At 45.6% G+C, this 16079-nt stretch overlaps 1 protein-coding gene across 1 annotated transcript in view; it reads right to left on the bottom strand.

The window, feature by feature from the left end:
* The window catches only part of LOC120937999 (glycolipid transfer protein), an 84976-nt gene that overhangs the window by 18448 nt on the left and 50449 nt on the right, over positions 1–16079 (bottom strand). Inside the window, exon 2 of the mRNA XM_040351632.1 lies at positions 1788–1846. Coding sequence (XP_040207566.1) covers positions 1788–1846 — 59 coding nt within the window. The remainder of the gene's footprint in view (positions 1–1787; positions 1847–16079) is intronic.

Here is a 16079-nt window from a genome sequence, read left to right as displayed (position 1 = left end):
GTCTCCCTTTTATATTGTAAAGCGCTGCGTAAACTGTTGGCGCTATATACTGTAAATCCTGTATAATAATAATAATAATAATAATAATAATAATGATGAATCAGTCGCATGACAGTCGGATGTAAACGAACCGGTGGTCCTTTTAAATCCAACCGCCCACAGAGCAAAGCAGGCTGTGTCTGCTTTGCATAAGCGGACATGGACCTCAGGGCTCAAGTCCTGCGGGAATGCGTGGGAACGGAGTTCCTGCACTTTTTTTACAGCAGGAACGCAGTTCCCTTTGCAGGACTAGAGCAGCTGAGCCGCCCGAGCCAATCCTTCACTAAGCGGCGATTCCCAGCTCGAGTCACTGTCAAGGGCAGGCGAACCTTAGTAATCTTTTATGTTACCTGCTGCTTCCTGTATATGGATTCATTGGGTAGTGTGCGGGTATTCCGTCACTTCCTCCATGCCGCAATGTCTCCTGGGAGCTCTCGTCATTGTTCCCAGGAGACATTGCGGAGGTCTGCGTGAGTTATCGCAGGATTTAGAAAGAACTTGCTTAAAAAAACAAAATATGCGGTTTAGTAATTATGCATATGAGCGTATCATTTTTTTTTTTTTTGGTGGGGGAGTGGATCTTGGGTGGGAGGTCCCACACTTTTTTCCCCAGGACTTGACCCCTGATGAACCTGTTATCTACCTGCTCAGCGGGGATTAGAGGGCAGATCCTACGCTGAGCAGGCGGAGTCCACCCATGTGAAAGAGTCCTTAAAGTGTTTTTACTAAACCCACAACAGTAAAATCAGTCTGTATATGCAGCATAGCATGCTTGTTATACTCACTGTGGAACTTAAGGGTTTAACCCTCTGCATTGTGTAAAAAGGCCGTTTTATCCTGTATGCACAGATCCTCCCCTCCTGCAATGTCTATCTGGGGAAAGCCAGCTAACACAGGCAGGGTAGCCGACCTGCACATGCTCAGTGGTGGTAGGGTAGCCGACCTGCACATGCTCAGTTGTGTCTTATGCTGGGAGAACATCTACTTCTTCTCAGAGCTAGCCAGGTCACATGATATTGACACCAAACATGTGGTCGTGTATACACAAAATCTCCTCCTATCCAAACTCTTAGCACTGGACAAAACATCATGTAACCGTGGTATACCAATCATCCAAAGAGGTATATGGTGGCAGTATTTGTATGTTAAAAGAAGATTTATAAGCTGTGGGCACTGTGGGGGGGGGGGGTGAACTATTTTCATATTACTGGGTTTAGTAACACTTTAAGGATGCATCATTTCTTGAAACAATGAAATTAAAGTATGTCCCAAGTGATGCGTGTCTCAAATGAGCTGGCAGAGATGGTGTACAGAAATGTAATTTTTTGCTTGTGTGATTCATTATTAGTGATTAGTGTACACCAATATACAAAGTTGGATATTAGGCATCCTCTACAAGAATTCTTTTGTTTTTTGGAGGGGAACTTCCAAAGGGTTTAGGACTTCTACTGGGATGCCAACCCTAAAGTTTTCTTCATTAGAACACTGCAAGGGCATCAGCCGATCGACATCACCCCCTTTTCATTTTTACATTGACATAATCAAACAAGCAGGAGTGTCTTGAGAGCAGAAACAGGTAGGAATCATAAAATCCTTGCAATACACTCTAATCACTCAGATGAGATTGTTTTGTTTTCCGTTTCTGAAAAAAGTGGAGTTACTCTTTAATACCCACTTACAGTAAAACTGAAACCGTAGCCATCTTATGACCAGGATTGTTTTGTTTAAGATATGATATGAAAAAGTACCGTTATATTTTTTGTAAGATCAGCTTTGATTGGAGAAAAGACGGCAGATCCAAGGCAGTCTGAAAAACAGTAAGAAAAAACAAAGCATTATTAATTTACACGCTATTGTTTTTTTGTACCTAAATTTCTGAGGCATGCGTTATTGGTTCTTCAAAAATGAGGGACCGCTTACAATATAAAACATTAGTGAGTTTCTCAATGGAGATAGATGTATCCCAGCATAGCTACCATTGCCAAACCATAAACCGAGTAGAGAGGAAAAAAGAGATTTTTAATACAGCTTACCTGTAAAATCTTTTTCTTGGAGTACATCACGGGACACAGAGCGGCATTCATTACTATATGGGTTATATGGAGTACCTTCAGGTGTAGACACTGGCAATCTCAAACAGGAAATGCCCCTCCCTATATAACCCCCTCCCATAGGAGGAGTACCTCAGTTTTGTAGCAAGCAGTATGCCTCCCAAAATGGTCCTCAAAAAAGAGGGGTGGGAGCTCTGTGTCCCGTGATGTACTCCAAGAAAAAGATTTTACAGGTAAGCTGTATTAAAAATCTCTTTTTCTTTATCGTACATCACGGGACACAGAGCGGCATTCATTACTATATGGGATGTCCCAAAGCAATGCTTACAATGAGGGGAGGGAGAACATCTCCAAGACAAAAGGATTTAATTTAGAGATATACTCAAATCATAATAAATCCAACTTAGTTGAGAAAAATAAAATTTTTAAATTTAACTCGAACAAGAGGAGCCCCCGGAATCCGAGGGTCTCAAACTGCAGCCTGCAGCACTGCCTGCCCGAAGGCAGTATCAGTATTCCTTCTTACGTCCAACTGTAGAATTTTGTAAACGTGTGGACAGAAGACCAGGTTGCCGCCTTGCAAACTTGAGCCATAGAGATCTGGTGGTGTGCTGCCCAGGAGGCGCCCATGGCTCTAGTAGAATGAGCCTTTAATGATACTGGAGGAGGCAACCCTTTCAAGCCGTAGGCCTGAGTGATTAATTGCTTAATCCACCTAGAAATGGTGGACTTTGCAGCTGCCTGCCCCTTCTTGGGCCCATCCGGTAGAATGAACAGCACATCTGTCTTCCGGATCTTCTTTGTAGCTTTAAGATAGGCCTTCATGGCCCTGACAATATCCAAGGTATGCAGCAACCCTTCCTTTCTGGAAGTAGGTTTAGGGAAGAAGGATGGTAATACCAAATCCTGGTTCAAATGAAAACTGGATATGACCTTCGGAAGGAAGGAAGGATGAGGGCGGAGAACGACCCTGTCCTTATGAAAAACAAGATATGGTTCCTTACAGGATAAGGCTGCCAGCTCCGAAACTCTTCTTGCGGAAACTATGGCAACCAAAAATACTAACTTCCTTGTCAGTAGAACCAAAGGAATATCAGCCAACGGCTCAAACGGTTGTTTCTGTAAACTTGACAGAACAAGATTTAAATCCCACGGACAAAGCGGGGATTTAACTGGAGGTCTAATACGTAAGACCCCTTGAAGGAAGGTCTTAACCAGCGAGTGGGTGGCCAGCGGCCGCTGAAACCACACTGACAGAGCAGAAATCTGTCCTTTGATTGTGCTTAATGCCAATCCTTTATCCACTCCTAGCTGGAGAAAACTTAATACTCCATCGATGGTAAATTTGCGAGAAAGCCATCGCTTGGACTCACACCAGCCTACATAGGCCTTCCAGACCCTGTAATAAATCACCCTAGAGACCGGTTTCCTGGCTCTGATTAGGGTAGAGATTACTTTCTGAGACAGACCTCTACCCCTGAGAATCAGGGATTCAGCTTCCAGGCCGTCAAATTTAGATGCCGTAAGGCAGGGTGGAGGATCGGACCTTGCGATAGCAGGTCTGGCCGTAGAGGAAGAGTCCAAGGGTCTCCCACTACCATCCTTAAGATTAGTGAGTACCATGCCCTTCTGGGCCATGCTGGAGCTACCAGGATGACTGGTATGTGCTCCACCCGGATCCTGCGCAGCAGGCGGGGTAGTAACTGGAGCGGGGGAAACGCATAAAGAAGTTTGAACTGATGCCAAGGGCAAACCAACGCATCGGTTCCGCAGGCCATCGGATCCCTTGAGCGGGACATGAACCTGTCTAGTTTCTTGTTGAGTCTCGATGCCATGATATCCACGTCCGGCACTCCCCATCTTTGGCAGAGTGCTTGAAAGACTAGTGGATGCAGAGACCATTCCCCCGGCCATAGAGTCTGGCGGCTTAAGAAGTCCGCCTGAAAGTTGTCCACTCCTGGAATGAATATTGCCGATATGCAGGGCACATGAGCCTCTGCCCATAGAAGAATCAAGCTCACCTCTCTCTGAGCGGCTTGACTCCTGGTTCCCCCTTGGTGATTTATGTGTGCCACGGCCGTGGCATTGTCTGATTGAATTCTCACCGGGAACCCCTGCAATTTTGACGTCCAAGCCCTGAGGGCTAGTCGAGCAGCTCTGAGCTCCAAGATGTTGATGGGCAACTGCTTCTCTGGCTTTGCCCAAGTACCTTGGCGAGTGCAACCATCCAAAATTGCTCCCCAGCCCGTCAGGCTGGCGTCTGTGGTCACTATCTTCCAAGCCACTGGGCTGAAAGACCTCCCCTTCAGTAGATTCTGAGGGTCTAACCACCAACACAGACTTTGTCGGACTCTTGATGAGAGCGGCAACGGGATATCCAAGGCCTGTGGCCTTCTGCTCCATGCTGACAGGATGGCTGCCTGTAGGATGCGAGTGTGGCTCTGGGCGTATGGTACCGCCTCGAATGTGGCCACCATCTTGCCTAGTAACCTCATACATAGGCGAATAGTCGGTTCTTTCTTGCTTAGAACCAGTAGGATTAATTCCTTGATGGCTTTTACCTTCCTCAGAGGTAGGAACACTCCTTGTTGTTCTGTGTCTAATCTCATGCCGAGATATTCCAACTGCTTTGTGGGCTGGAAAGCTGACTTTTCTCGATTTAGGACCCAGCCGAACCTCTCGAGGTATTGGACCGTGAGGGCCACTGCTCGCTCCAAGCCGGGAGACGAGTGATCTATGACTAGGAGGTCGTCCAGGTATGCTAGGATCGTGACCCCTTGGATCCTTAGTTTGGCTAGGATTGGAGCTAGGACCTTCGTGAACACCCGGGGGGCCGTAGCCAACCCGAAGGGAAGCGCCACGAATTGGAAGTGACGCGAAGCCACCATGAAGCGTAGATATCTTTGATGTGGCTGATAAATTGGAACATGAAGGTAGGCATCCTTTATGTCTATGGACGCCATGAAGTCGTCCTTCTGGAGTGTGGCAGCTGCTGACCGCACGGATTCCATCCGAAATGAGCGGATCTTTAGATATGCATTTACCATCTTTAGGTCCAAAATTGGCCTGACATCTCCATTGGATTTTGGGATGATGAATAGGTTGGAGTAGAAACCCAGCCCCTGTTCCAGGACTGGTACCTCTACTATTACTTCCTGGGAAAGTAGATGATCTAATGCCGATCTTAATGCGGCTCCCTTTTCCGGATCGTTTGGAATCCTCGACTTCTGGAAATGAGGAGGAGGAAACCTTAGGAAATCTACTTTGTAGCCTGTGGCCACGGAAGACCGTACCCACTCGTCGGGAATGCTGGCTTCCCAAATCTCTGAAAGGAGTCGCAGCCTTCCCCCCACCTTCGTGGGTGGGGGCGCCCCTTCATAAGGTTGGCTTGGGGGCTGGTTTTGCTGGTTTGCGAAACCACTGCCTTTTGCCTCTAACAGCCTGTCCTTGTGATCTGCTGTTGAAGCCGAAGTTTGCTTTTGCAGGAGGCCGTCGATACTGCTTGGCATTAGAGGGCCCCTGCCCAGGGGAATACTGTCGTTTAAACGCAGGTCCCTGAACCTTCTTCTTAGTTGGCAAGAGAGTACTCTTGCCGTTTGAAATGGTCTGAATGTATTTATCTAGGTCTTCTCCGAAGAGTCGTCCTCCATGGAAGGGGAACCCTACCAGGAGCTTCTTGCATGGGGGCTCAGCCTCCCAGCTTTTTAACCATAAGAGTCTTCTCATATGGATAAGGGATAACGATAAACGTGACGCTTGCTGGATAGAATCCTTGATTGCGTCTACCGTAAAACATATGGCCTTAGGGACATCCGAAAATTTTTCTGCCTGCTGGGCCGGAATAAGTTTAAGCATCTGCTTAAATTGATCCGATAATGCTTGAGCGACCCCAATCGCAGCCACAGCTGGCTGTACTACTGCCCCTGCAGTAGTGAAGGAGTTCTTAAGTAGTGCTTCCAAGCGCTTATCAACTGGATCCTTGAACACCTGTATGTTTTCTACAGGGCATGTTAACGATCTGTTAACACATGAGATGGCTGCGTCCACTGCAGGAGTAGCCGATCTTTTGGAAAACATTTTTTCCATAGGATATAGGACAGAGAACCTTTTAGGTGGTAAGAAGATCTTATCTGGCTTGTTCCAATCTTGGAACAAAATTCCCTCTAATAGAGGATGGATCGGAAACACAGCATTGCTTTGAGGCGCCCTCAGTGAGCCCAAAGCTGAAACCGTCGATACCTGGAGATCTGGTACTGGCAAGTTGAATGTCCTATGGACCAAGTCCGACAATCCTTGAATCCACCAGCTCTCCCTCAGGGAGACTGCCCCAGACTCCTCTGTATCCGGGTCTTCGATCCCTGAACCTACTTGGTCCGTGTCCAAGAGGTCGTCCAATTCCCCTGAGGAAAGGACCTCCTCTTCTGAGGGTCCGCGCTCGGGCGACGGAGATCTATTCCGCTTACTGCCCCGCATAGCTGCGGATATCATTTTTCCCATGCTTTTCTGCATCTCTTTTAAAGAGGTGAGTAATACCTCCTCCGTGACCATCTTAGGGTTGGACTGACCCGCGTCAGCTCCAGCCCCAGATCCCGATGGCCCCAAGGCTCCCTGTAGGGAAAACAGCGGCATACCATGGTACAATACCGAGGTACACCTGCTACCTATTGGTATTTGGAACTATAAAAGTTAATTGTCCAAACACCTGTTTGGGGGATAAAAAAATGCTTCCTCTCCCCTAGATGACTTTTTTTTTTTTTTTTTTTCGTTTTTGTTTCAAATCCAGGAAAGAAAAAACATTCTGTCCCCCTGAGTAGTATTGCAAAGAAAAACTATGAGATGGAAAAGAAACAGCCTATTTCTAGGCTTGACAAAACAGTCCTCTGAAGACTGCAATATCCTTTCTGGCCACTGTGTGTCCTCGGCGCCCCGTGCTGCCGCTCTGGTCTTTCTCCTCAGTTCCAAAGTATTGATGGAACAAACAAGGAAGGGCCGCCCCTTCCTTTAAGCCACTGACCCGCCCTTCCCCCCCCAGCAATCTCAAACAGGAAATGCCCCTCCCGACAGGGGGAGGGGGGGGGGATTTTGGGAGGAAGGGACCTCTCTGTTCCAGCAAACTGCAGCCTGCAGCCTGGAACACACGAGGAGGTCAGCGTTTTGCCTGCTTGCAGGCTCTGAGGAGGAAGACTGAATGGAGCATCGCCTGGAGGCCTGCAGGTAAGCAAAGCTCTCTGACACACACATATATTTTTATATAACACAGGCCCCACTCAATGCTTTTCCAACACTACAAGGGAGGTCACATCTTATGGGGAATAATACATAGAGAGCCATCCTATCTTTATGATATGTGACTAGTTTGCCAGATGCAGTGCATAACTTTAGGCATGTCCCCTGTGACCCCCCAGAAAAAAACCTGCTAAGAACCAAGTTCCGCAAGTTTTCCCCTCACTTACCTGCTCCATGCCGCAGGACTTTGCCAAGCAAGAGGCCCAATCTTCCCCCATCTCCGTGGGGATGTCTAGACCTTCAGGCCCTGGGTTCCTATGAAGGATCCACTGTCCTGGGCCCATATAGCACCCTGGCAACAGAAAACTTTAGGTACCCAAAGGTTTCTAAGTTCTGGGCCCAGGGTCCAGCTCTCTAAAAAGAAAAGCATTATGGGCTATACCCCAAGGGTTTGGGGTCCGGTTACTGACCACTTTAGCGCTGAGGCTTTTTTGGACAGAACCGGTAGCTCACCTAATCCCAAGGATGCGGAGGCAAGCTAAACCATGACTAACACCTAAGACACTGGCGTAAAAACTGAGGTACTCCTCCTATGGGAGGGGGTTATATAGGGAGGGGCATTTCCTGTTTGAGATTGCCAGTGTCTACACCTGAAGGTACTCCATATAACCCATATAGTAATGAATGCCGCTCTGTGTCCCGTGATGTACGATAAAGAAAATAACTATACTAGCAAGAGAAAATGGAATTCTTATTTATAAAAGATGCCAAAAAAAAATCTACAAAATCTGATGAATGTCCACAACCAGGTGCGATTTTTTGTTCATTTTATATTTGCAAAAAAAAAAAATCTGATTTTTTTAAATGGCTGGCATAGCCAGTGTCTGCTGTTTACTTTTAACTTCATACTACCCGAAGGCACAATCTAATACTACACTGACCCACTGGGTGACCACGCTGTGGTGATTTCACTGCAGTACGAACAGTGCAGCATTGCCACCATATTACAAAAAAAACTAAAAAAACTGCTGTTAACGTTACTGACCAATTGCATCATACATGTAACATTTTCATTTTGTCCACAATTATAACCTGCACGGTTTAGAAGATATTTACCATATAAGCTTGCGTCAACATCATCGGCGCATGTGCTGTGAATATACGGCCCTCAGTGCCGTTTCTTCACTAGAACGTGCCGTGACTGAAGGCTCTTGAGCGCATATGCGGGAGTGACATTACGCGACTCTGGCCAGTCACAGAGCTGTAGTCCGCAGCCCCAGAAGGAAGAGGGGCCAAGATGGATGCGACCACCAGTGGGACAGCGTGGGCTTCGTTTGCAGGCAAGTGTCACATAATGGGCTAGGTAGCCCATTATGCTCTTACTTTGCTGGGGAATAAAGAGGAAGTAAAACCCATTCGGGGTTACTTCCTCTTTAAAATCCAACTCAAGGATGAACTGTTTTTCGTTTTTTCTACACAATATAATTTTTTTTTATAAAATGTAAAATCTAATTGCCGATACATAAAATGCATGATTTGCAGCACTCAGTTGATCTACAAAAGTCCCAGGGTGTCGCCATCGCCCTAATCTTTGCAGAAAATTGGAGGAGATGCATAACCTACATTCTCTTTCTTGGTGATGCAAACTAGACTACATGTTCCATGATTCATTGGGAATTTAGTTACAGCTGTGGATGGTGACAGGGCAGTTCTTTTGTCATTGTCCATATAGCCATGCAATGCAGATACAGCTGGTGTTGGAGATTGATATGTGGTCAGGGGTGGATGGAGCTTGCAATCAGTGCTGATCGATGCAAGAAACACATAATCAATTACTTATTAAGTAAAAACATCTAAAGCCAGGTTCACACTGGTACGACACGACTGTGGATCCGACTTTGCCCTACGACATCGGTCCTAATTCCAAATGACTTTAATTAACAGGATAAGATTTTGCTACAACTTTGAGATAGTCCAACTTGTTCTTTGACCAATCAAAACAATCCCAATATTCCAATCCCAATCACAACATTAATTGTTTTTACTGCTGCTGTAAATCGCCATGTCGGATATCACAAGTCAGATAGTTAAAAAGAGGATCCGAATTTGATCCGACTTCATTGATATTGAATGGGCTGAAAATGGACCAAAGTAGTGCAGGAACCTTTTTCAAAGTCAGACCGACTTGTGTCGGACCAATTAAGACAGCTCTAATAGGAAACCATTGATTTACACACGTAATGCCATACGTGCTCCCAAAGTCGGAGAGCAAGTCGTACCAGTGTGAACCCGGCCTCATTACTAAAAACGTAAAATTACTCCCACACTTCAGATTGGGCCAATGCAGTTACATCAGTGATGTAGATACTACACAGGGGACTGAGAAGTCCCCTGTATAGAAATAAAGTCTAAGAAAGCCTTGGAGATCTTAGTATAAAATGTTGGAGAAGGGGGAATCTGGACAAATTGGTAACATATGTAATACATCCATGCTAAAGTTCATATTTGCGCTTAGTTGGGCTTTAATGGAGAAGGCGGGGGTAATGGCAGTTTCGCCACATTTCACAGAAAATGAACGAGCCTTTAGTTTTCCTAGAATGTCTAAATTTCCCAGTTTTGAGTTGTGGCTCAAAAGTAACCAGCATAACTTTTAAAAGGGGTCAAGACAATACCTGTAACCAATTATACCAAAAACTTTTAGTAAGCCTTCGCGCAAGAGCACATACAGCCAACCAAGATTGCTGACCACACACACGAGTTTTAGTAATTTCTCATCTTCTGCTGGTTCCTCAGTTTCCATCACTTGGCTGCATTCACACCCCTGGTCTCTGCTCAGATATTCAAGCCTGAATGCCTTGATGTCCCGCAACAGTGGAAAATTACCTAGTGAGCCCAGTCTCTTGAATGCAGCCATCGGCATCCACACTGAATAAATAATGAGTTAAATCCTAATTTCTGTGGCTGCAGGTCAGAGTGGAATGGCCTACTGTATCAAATTTATTTCATTATTTTTTTTTTGGCGTCTGTAACAAAAGGAATGATACCTGATCAGGCAACGCTGCAGAGAAGGGCCGGCAGGCATCAAGTAACCTTCTAACATGGCTTGCCTATTGTGAGGCTGCTAATCAACACCTAGTACACATCGAATGAGAGGTGAATTCACACAAGAACACCTATACCAAAAATTCCTAGAACTATAGTACACACACACACACACACACACACACACACACACACACACACACCAACTCTTGAACTTTCTTCAATAATATATATATATATATATATATATATATATATATCACACACACAGTTGTGCTCTTAAGTTTACATACGCTGGCAGAATTGATGATTTCTTGGCCATTTTCCAGAGAATATGAATGATGACACAAAAACATTTTTCATTCAAGGTTAGTGTTTGGCTGAAGCCATTTATTATGAATCAACTGTGATTACTTTTTTTTTTTTAAATCATAATGACAACAGAAACTACCCAACTTAAAGTTTACATACCCCAGTTCATAATACGGTTCATTGCCCCCTTTAACATCAATGACAGCTTGAAGTCTTGTGGCATTTGTGGATGAGGCTCTTTATCTTCTCAGATGGAAAAGCTGCCCATTCCTCCTGGCAAAAAGCCTCCAGTTCCTGTAAAATTCTTGGGTTGTCTTGCATGAACTGCATGTTTGTGATCTCCCCAGAGTGGCTCAATGATATTGAGGTCAGGAGACCGAGATGGCCACTCCAGAACCTTCACTTTATTCTGTTGTAGCCAATGACAGGTCAACTTGGCCTTGTGTTTTGGATCATTGTCATGTTGCAATGTCCAATTACGCCCCATGTGCAGCTTCCTGGCTGACGAATGCAAATGTTAATCCAGTATTTTTTGATAACATACCAACATTCATCTTGCCAACAATTTTGACCTGAGCTCACACATCAGCAAACCACCTCCATGTTTCACAGTAGGAATGGTGTACCTTTCATCATAGGCTTTGTTGACTCCTCTCCAAATGAAGCGTTTATGGTTTAGCCAAAAATCTACATTTTGGTCTCATCACTCTAAATGACACTGCCAGGTTTGAGGCTTGTCTTGGTGTCGTTTGGCGTATTGTAAGTGGGATACTTTGTGGCATTTGCGTAGTAATGTCTTTCTTCTGTCGACTCGACCATGCAGCCCATCATTCCTCAAGTGCCTCCTTATTGTGCATCTTGAAACAGCCACACTACATATTTTCAGAGAGTCCTGTATTTTACCTGAAGTTATTTGTGTTCTTTGTATCCCAAACAATTTTCCTGGCAGTTGTGGCTGAAATTTTAGTTGGTTTACCTGACCGTGGTTTGGTTTCAACAGAACCCCTCATTTTCCATCTCTTGATTAGTGTTTGAGCACTGCTGATTGGCATTCTCAATTCCTTGGATATCTTTTTATATCCCTTTCCTGTTTTATAAAAGTTCAAATACCTTTTCCCGCAGATACTTTGACAATTCTTTTGCTTTCGCCATGACTCAGAATCCAGAAACGTCAGTGCAGATCTGCATGAAAAGATGCAAGGGTCTGTCAGGAGTCCAGAAACTCATTGACCTTTTACACACAATACAGGTGAGGATGGTTACCTTTAATAGCCATTCAAACCCCTTTGTGTCAACTCGTGTGCATGTTATCAGGTCAAAATCACCAGGGTATGTAAACTTTTGATCAGGGTCATTTGGGCAGTTTGTCGTCATTATGATTTAAAAATAGTAAAACACAGTTGATTGATAATAACTGGCTTCAGCCAAACACTAACCATGAGTGAATGAAAATGTTTTTGTGTTGGCATTTATATTCTGTGGAAAATAGCCAAGAAATCATAAACTCTGCCAGGGAGAGGGATTTGTGCACTGGTTAAAAACATTTGGTGGAAGGGAGGGGGATTATGGTGTGGGTTTGTTTTTCAGGGGTTGGGCTTGGCCCTTGAGTTCCAGTGAAGGGAACTCTTAAAGGTGTCAGCATATCAAGACATTTTGGACAATTTCATGCTCCCAACTTTGTGGTAACAGTTTGGGGATGGCCCCTTCCTGTTCCAACATGACTGCGCACCAGTGCACAAAGGAAGGTGCATAAAAGACATGGATGAGCGAGTTTGGGGTGAAGGAACTTGACTGGCCTGCACAGAGTCCTGACCTCAACCCGATAGAAGACCTTTGGGATGAATTGGACAACACTGAAGAAATTATACAAGCTGTACACTCTTGTAGTAAAGTGTAACATTTTTAATTTTCTGTCCCCTCAAAATAACTCGATGCACAGCCATTAATGTCTAAACCGCTGGCCATAAGTACACCCCAAGTGAAAATGTCTGAATCTGGCCCAATTAGCCATTTTCCCTTCCCGATGTCATGTGACTTGTTAGTGTTAAAGGGTCTCGGGTGTGAATGGGGAGCAGGTGTGTTAAATCTGGTGTCATCGCTCTCACTCTCATATTGGTCACTGGAAATTCAACATGGCACCTCATGGCAAATAACTGTCTGAGAATCTTAATAAAAAAAAAAAAAAAAGGGTCCTAAGAAAGGGCAGACTGCTTCCAAAGCTTGCATTGGCAATTGGGTTCGTCAATTGGTCATTCAGGCCTACGATCTGAAACATAAAGCTCTTCCCTTTAGGATGAGCGCGTATTCTACCAGGGGTGTAAGAACCTCCCTGGGCTTTTCGCTATCGGGTATCTGCCTCAGATTTGTAATGCTGCTACCCGGTCTTCAGTGCATACGTTCACAAAATGGAGTGGATGTTCAAGCAGCCGAGGATTTGGCTTTCGGCCGCAGTGTTCTGCGGGCTGCCGTACAAAAACTGATGGCTACTGTTTGGCAGGGTGTCTACTTCCCCTCAAGGCTATTGCGCTGGGACATCCCAGAAGGTAATGAATATTAGCCCGACTCTGTGTCCCATGATGTACTAAAAAGGATTTTACAGGCAAGTATGACAAAAACATATCTTTTTTTTTATTATTAAGATCCTCATATGTTTGTCATACTTGCCTGTAAAATCCTTTTTAGTACATCAGTAACACGACTGTCATGGTGAGGGATTAAATACGGTTCCCTGCATGACAGGGACGCCAACTCCGACACCCTCCTAGCCAAGGTGATAGCCATCAGTAAGGCTAGCTTGCGTGTAAGCAAGTCTAATGGAATTTCCTTAGTAGGTTAAAATGGTTGTTTCTGTATCACAGACAACACCCAGTTCAAGTCCAAAGGACACATAGGTGACCTGATGGGGGAGAAGCAAGCGAGTTGCCCCTTGCATAAAGGTTTGGATCAGTGAATGGGAGGCTAAAGGCCTTTAGAAGAATACGGATAGGGAAGAAACTTGGGGCCAGATCCACAGCCGCCGAGCGCAACTTAACTTTTCAGAGTTAAGTTACACTGCCGCAAATCTCCCAAGTTAGGTGCCGATCCACAAAGCACTTACCTGGAATTTTGCGGCGGTGTAACTTAACTCCGTCCGGCGTAAATTAGGCGCGCTCCCGCGCCGGACGTACTGCGCATGCTCCGTTGGGTAAATTACCCAAAGTGCATTGCGCTAACAGACGTCGCTCCGACGTCATTTGCTTAGACGGTAACGTAAATGGCGTCCAGCGCCATTCACGGACGTCTTACGCAAACGACGTAGAGTTTGAATTTGACGCGGGAACGACGGCCATACTTAATAGGGCTTTTTTTACGTGGCGTAACTCGGCGTAAACGACGTAGAATTAGCGTGACGGGCCCGTCGGAACGTTCGTGGATCGCCGTAAGTGTTCATTTGCATATTCTAGGCTGGCCGCAATGGCCTCGCCACCTAGCGGCCAGCCTAGAATTGCATCCTTAAGATCCGACAGTGTAATTCAATTACACGTGTCGGATCTTCTGTCTATCTCTTGGAAACCGATTCTGTGGATCAGTTCCAAAGATAGAAACAGGGATACGACGGCGTATCAGTAGATACGCCGTCGTATCTCTTTTGTGGATTACCCCCTTGATCTCGAATTGTACTCAAAGCCAATTTCATTTCTACAGCTGACTGTAGAAAGGAGAGAATTCTCCCAATCACATATTTCTGAGGATGCCATTTTCTGGCTTCACACCAAGCAATACAAGTCTTCCAGACCTTATGATAGATCTTCCTAGTGACAGCATTTCTAGCATTTACTAGGGTTCCGGGATGCCACGGTCCTTTAACACCCTGGCTTCAATAGCCATGTCGTCAAATTTAGAGACTGTAAATTGGGGTGGAATATAGGACCTTGAGACAGAAGATAGGGGTGCTGTGGAAGAGTCCATGGCCCGTCTATTGTCAGTCTCACAATCTCCGGGAACCAAGGCCTTCTGGGCCAGGCTGGTGCCACCAGAATGACTGGAACGCCCCCCTTTACGAATCCTGCGCAACAAATGTGGAAGGAGAGGGACCAAAGGAAAAGCATAAACCAGGTAAGTAATGGCTCCATGGAACCATCAGAGCATCTGCTCCTATTGCCAAAGGATCCCTTGTTCGGGACAAACTGCTGTAGCTTGTTGTTGAACATGGATGCCAGTAAGTCGACCTCTGGCCATCCCCAACATTGGCAATTTTCCTGGAACAACTCTGGGTGTAGGGACCATTCCCCCTGGCAGATCTGCTGGTGGCTGATATAATCTGTCTTCCAGTTCTCCATTCCCAGGATATGGACTGCCAGTATAATTTGCATATGTTCCTCTGCCCAGGCTAGTATGTGGTTCACCTCCTTAAGAGCTGAACAATTCCTGGTACCGTCTTGTCGGTTTATATAGGCCACTGCAGTGGCATTGTCAGACTGAACCCTGATAGGGCAGTCCTGAAGCTCCATCATCCAGGACCGTAGGGTCTGGACGTACTGCCCTTAATTGCAGGATGTTGATCGCAGGACCTGTTCTGGCCTTGACCATTTCCCTAGAGCTATGAGCCCCTCTTAGGGTCGCTCCCCGGCCTGAGAAAATTCTGTAGTCAGCACTCTCCAAGTTACTGGTAGGAAGGATCTTCCTTCTGTCTAAAGACTCTGTCTACCAGTGTCATTCACCTGATGATCATCAAGTATAACCCAGAAGGTAATGAATATTATCCTGACTCTGTGTCCCATGACGTATGAAAAAAAGAAGAAAAGTTGCTCTACATAAAGATGGCCTAGGCTATAAGAAAATTGCCAAGACCCTGAAACAGCAGCAGCACAATGGCCAATACAAGACAGTGGTTTAACAGGACTCGCCATGGTCGACCAAAGAGGTTGAGTGCACGTGCTCAGCGTCATGTCCAGAGGTCATCTTTGGTAAATACATGTATGAGTGCTGCCAGCATTGCTGCAAAGGTTGAAGTGGTTAGGAGACAGCCTGTCAATGCTCAAGACCATACACCATCACATTGGTCTGCATGGCTGTCGTTCCAGAAGGAAGCCTCTTCTAAATATGATGCACAAGAAATTCCACAAACAGTTTGCTGAAGATAAGCAGACCAAGGACATGGATTACTGAAACCATGTCCTGTGGTCTGATGAGACCAAGATACACTTATTTGGTCCAGATGATGTCAAGCGTGTGGCAGCAACCAGGGGAGCAGTACAAAGACAAGTGCTGCTGGCACTAGGGAGCTATAGTTCATTGAGGGAACCATGAATGGCAATGTACTGTGACATACTGAAGCATGATCCCCCCTCACTACGGAGACTGGGCCAAAGGGCAGTATTCCAACATAACCCCAAACACACAACTAAAACGACCACGGTCTTGCTAAAG

This window comes from Rana temporaria, chromosome 1 (genome assembly GCF_905171775.1).
Source record: "Rana temporaria chromosome 1, aRanTem1.1, whole genome shotgun sequence".
Classification (NCBI taxonomy): domain Eukaryota; kingdom Metazoa; phylum Chordata; class Amphibia; order Anura; family Ranidae; genus Rana; species Rana temporaria.
The sequence above is the reverse complement of the archived record's forward strand: the minus strand, read 5'-3'. Positions and strand labels throughout refer to the sequence as shown.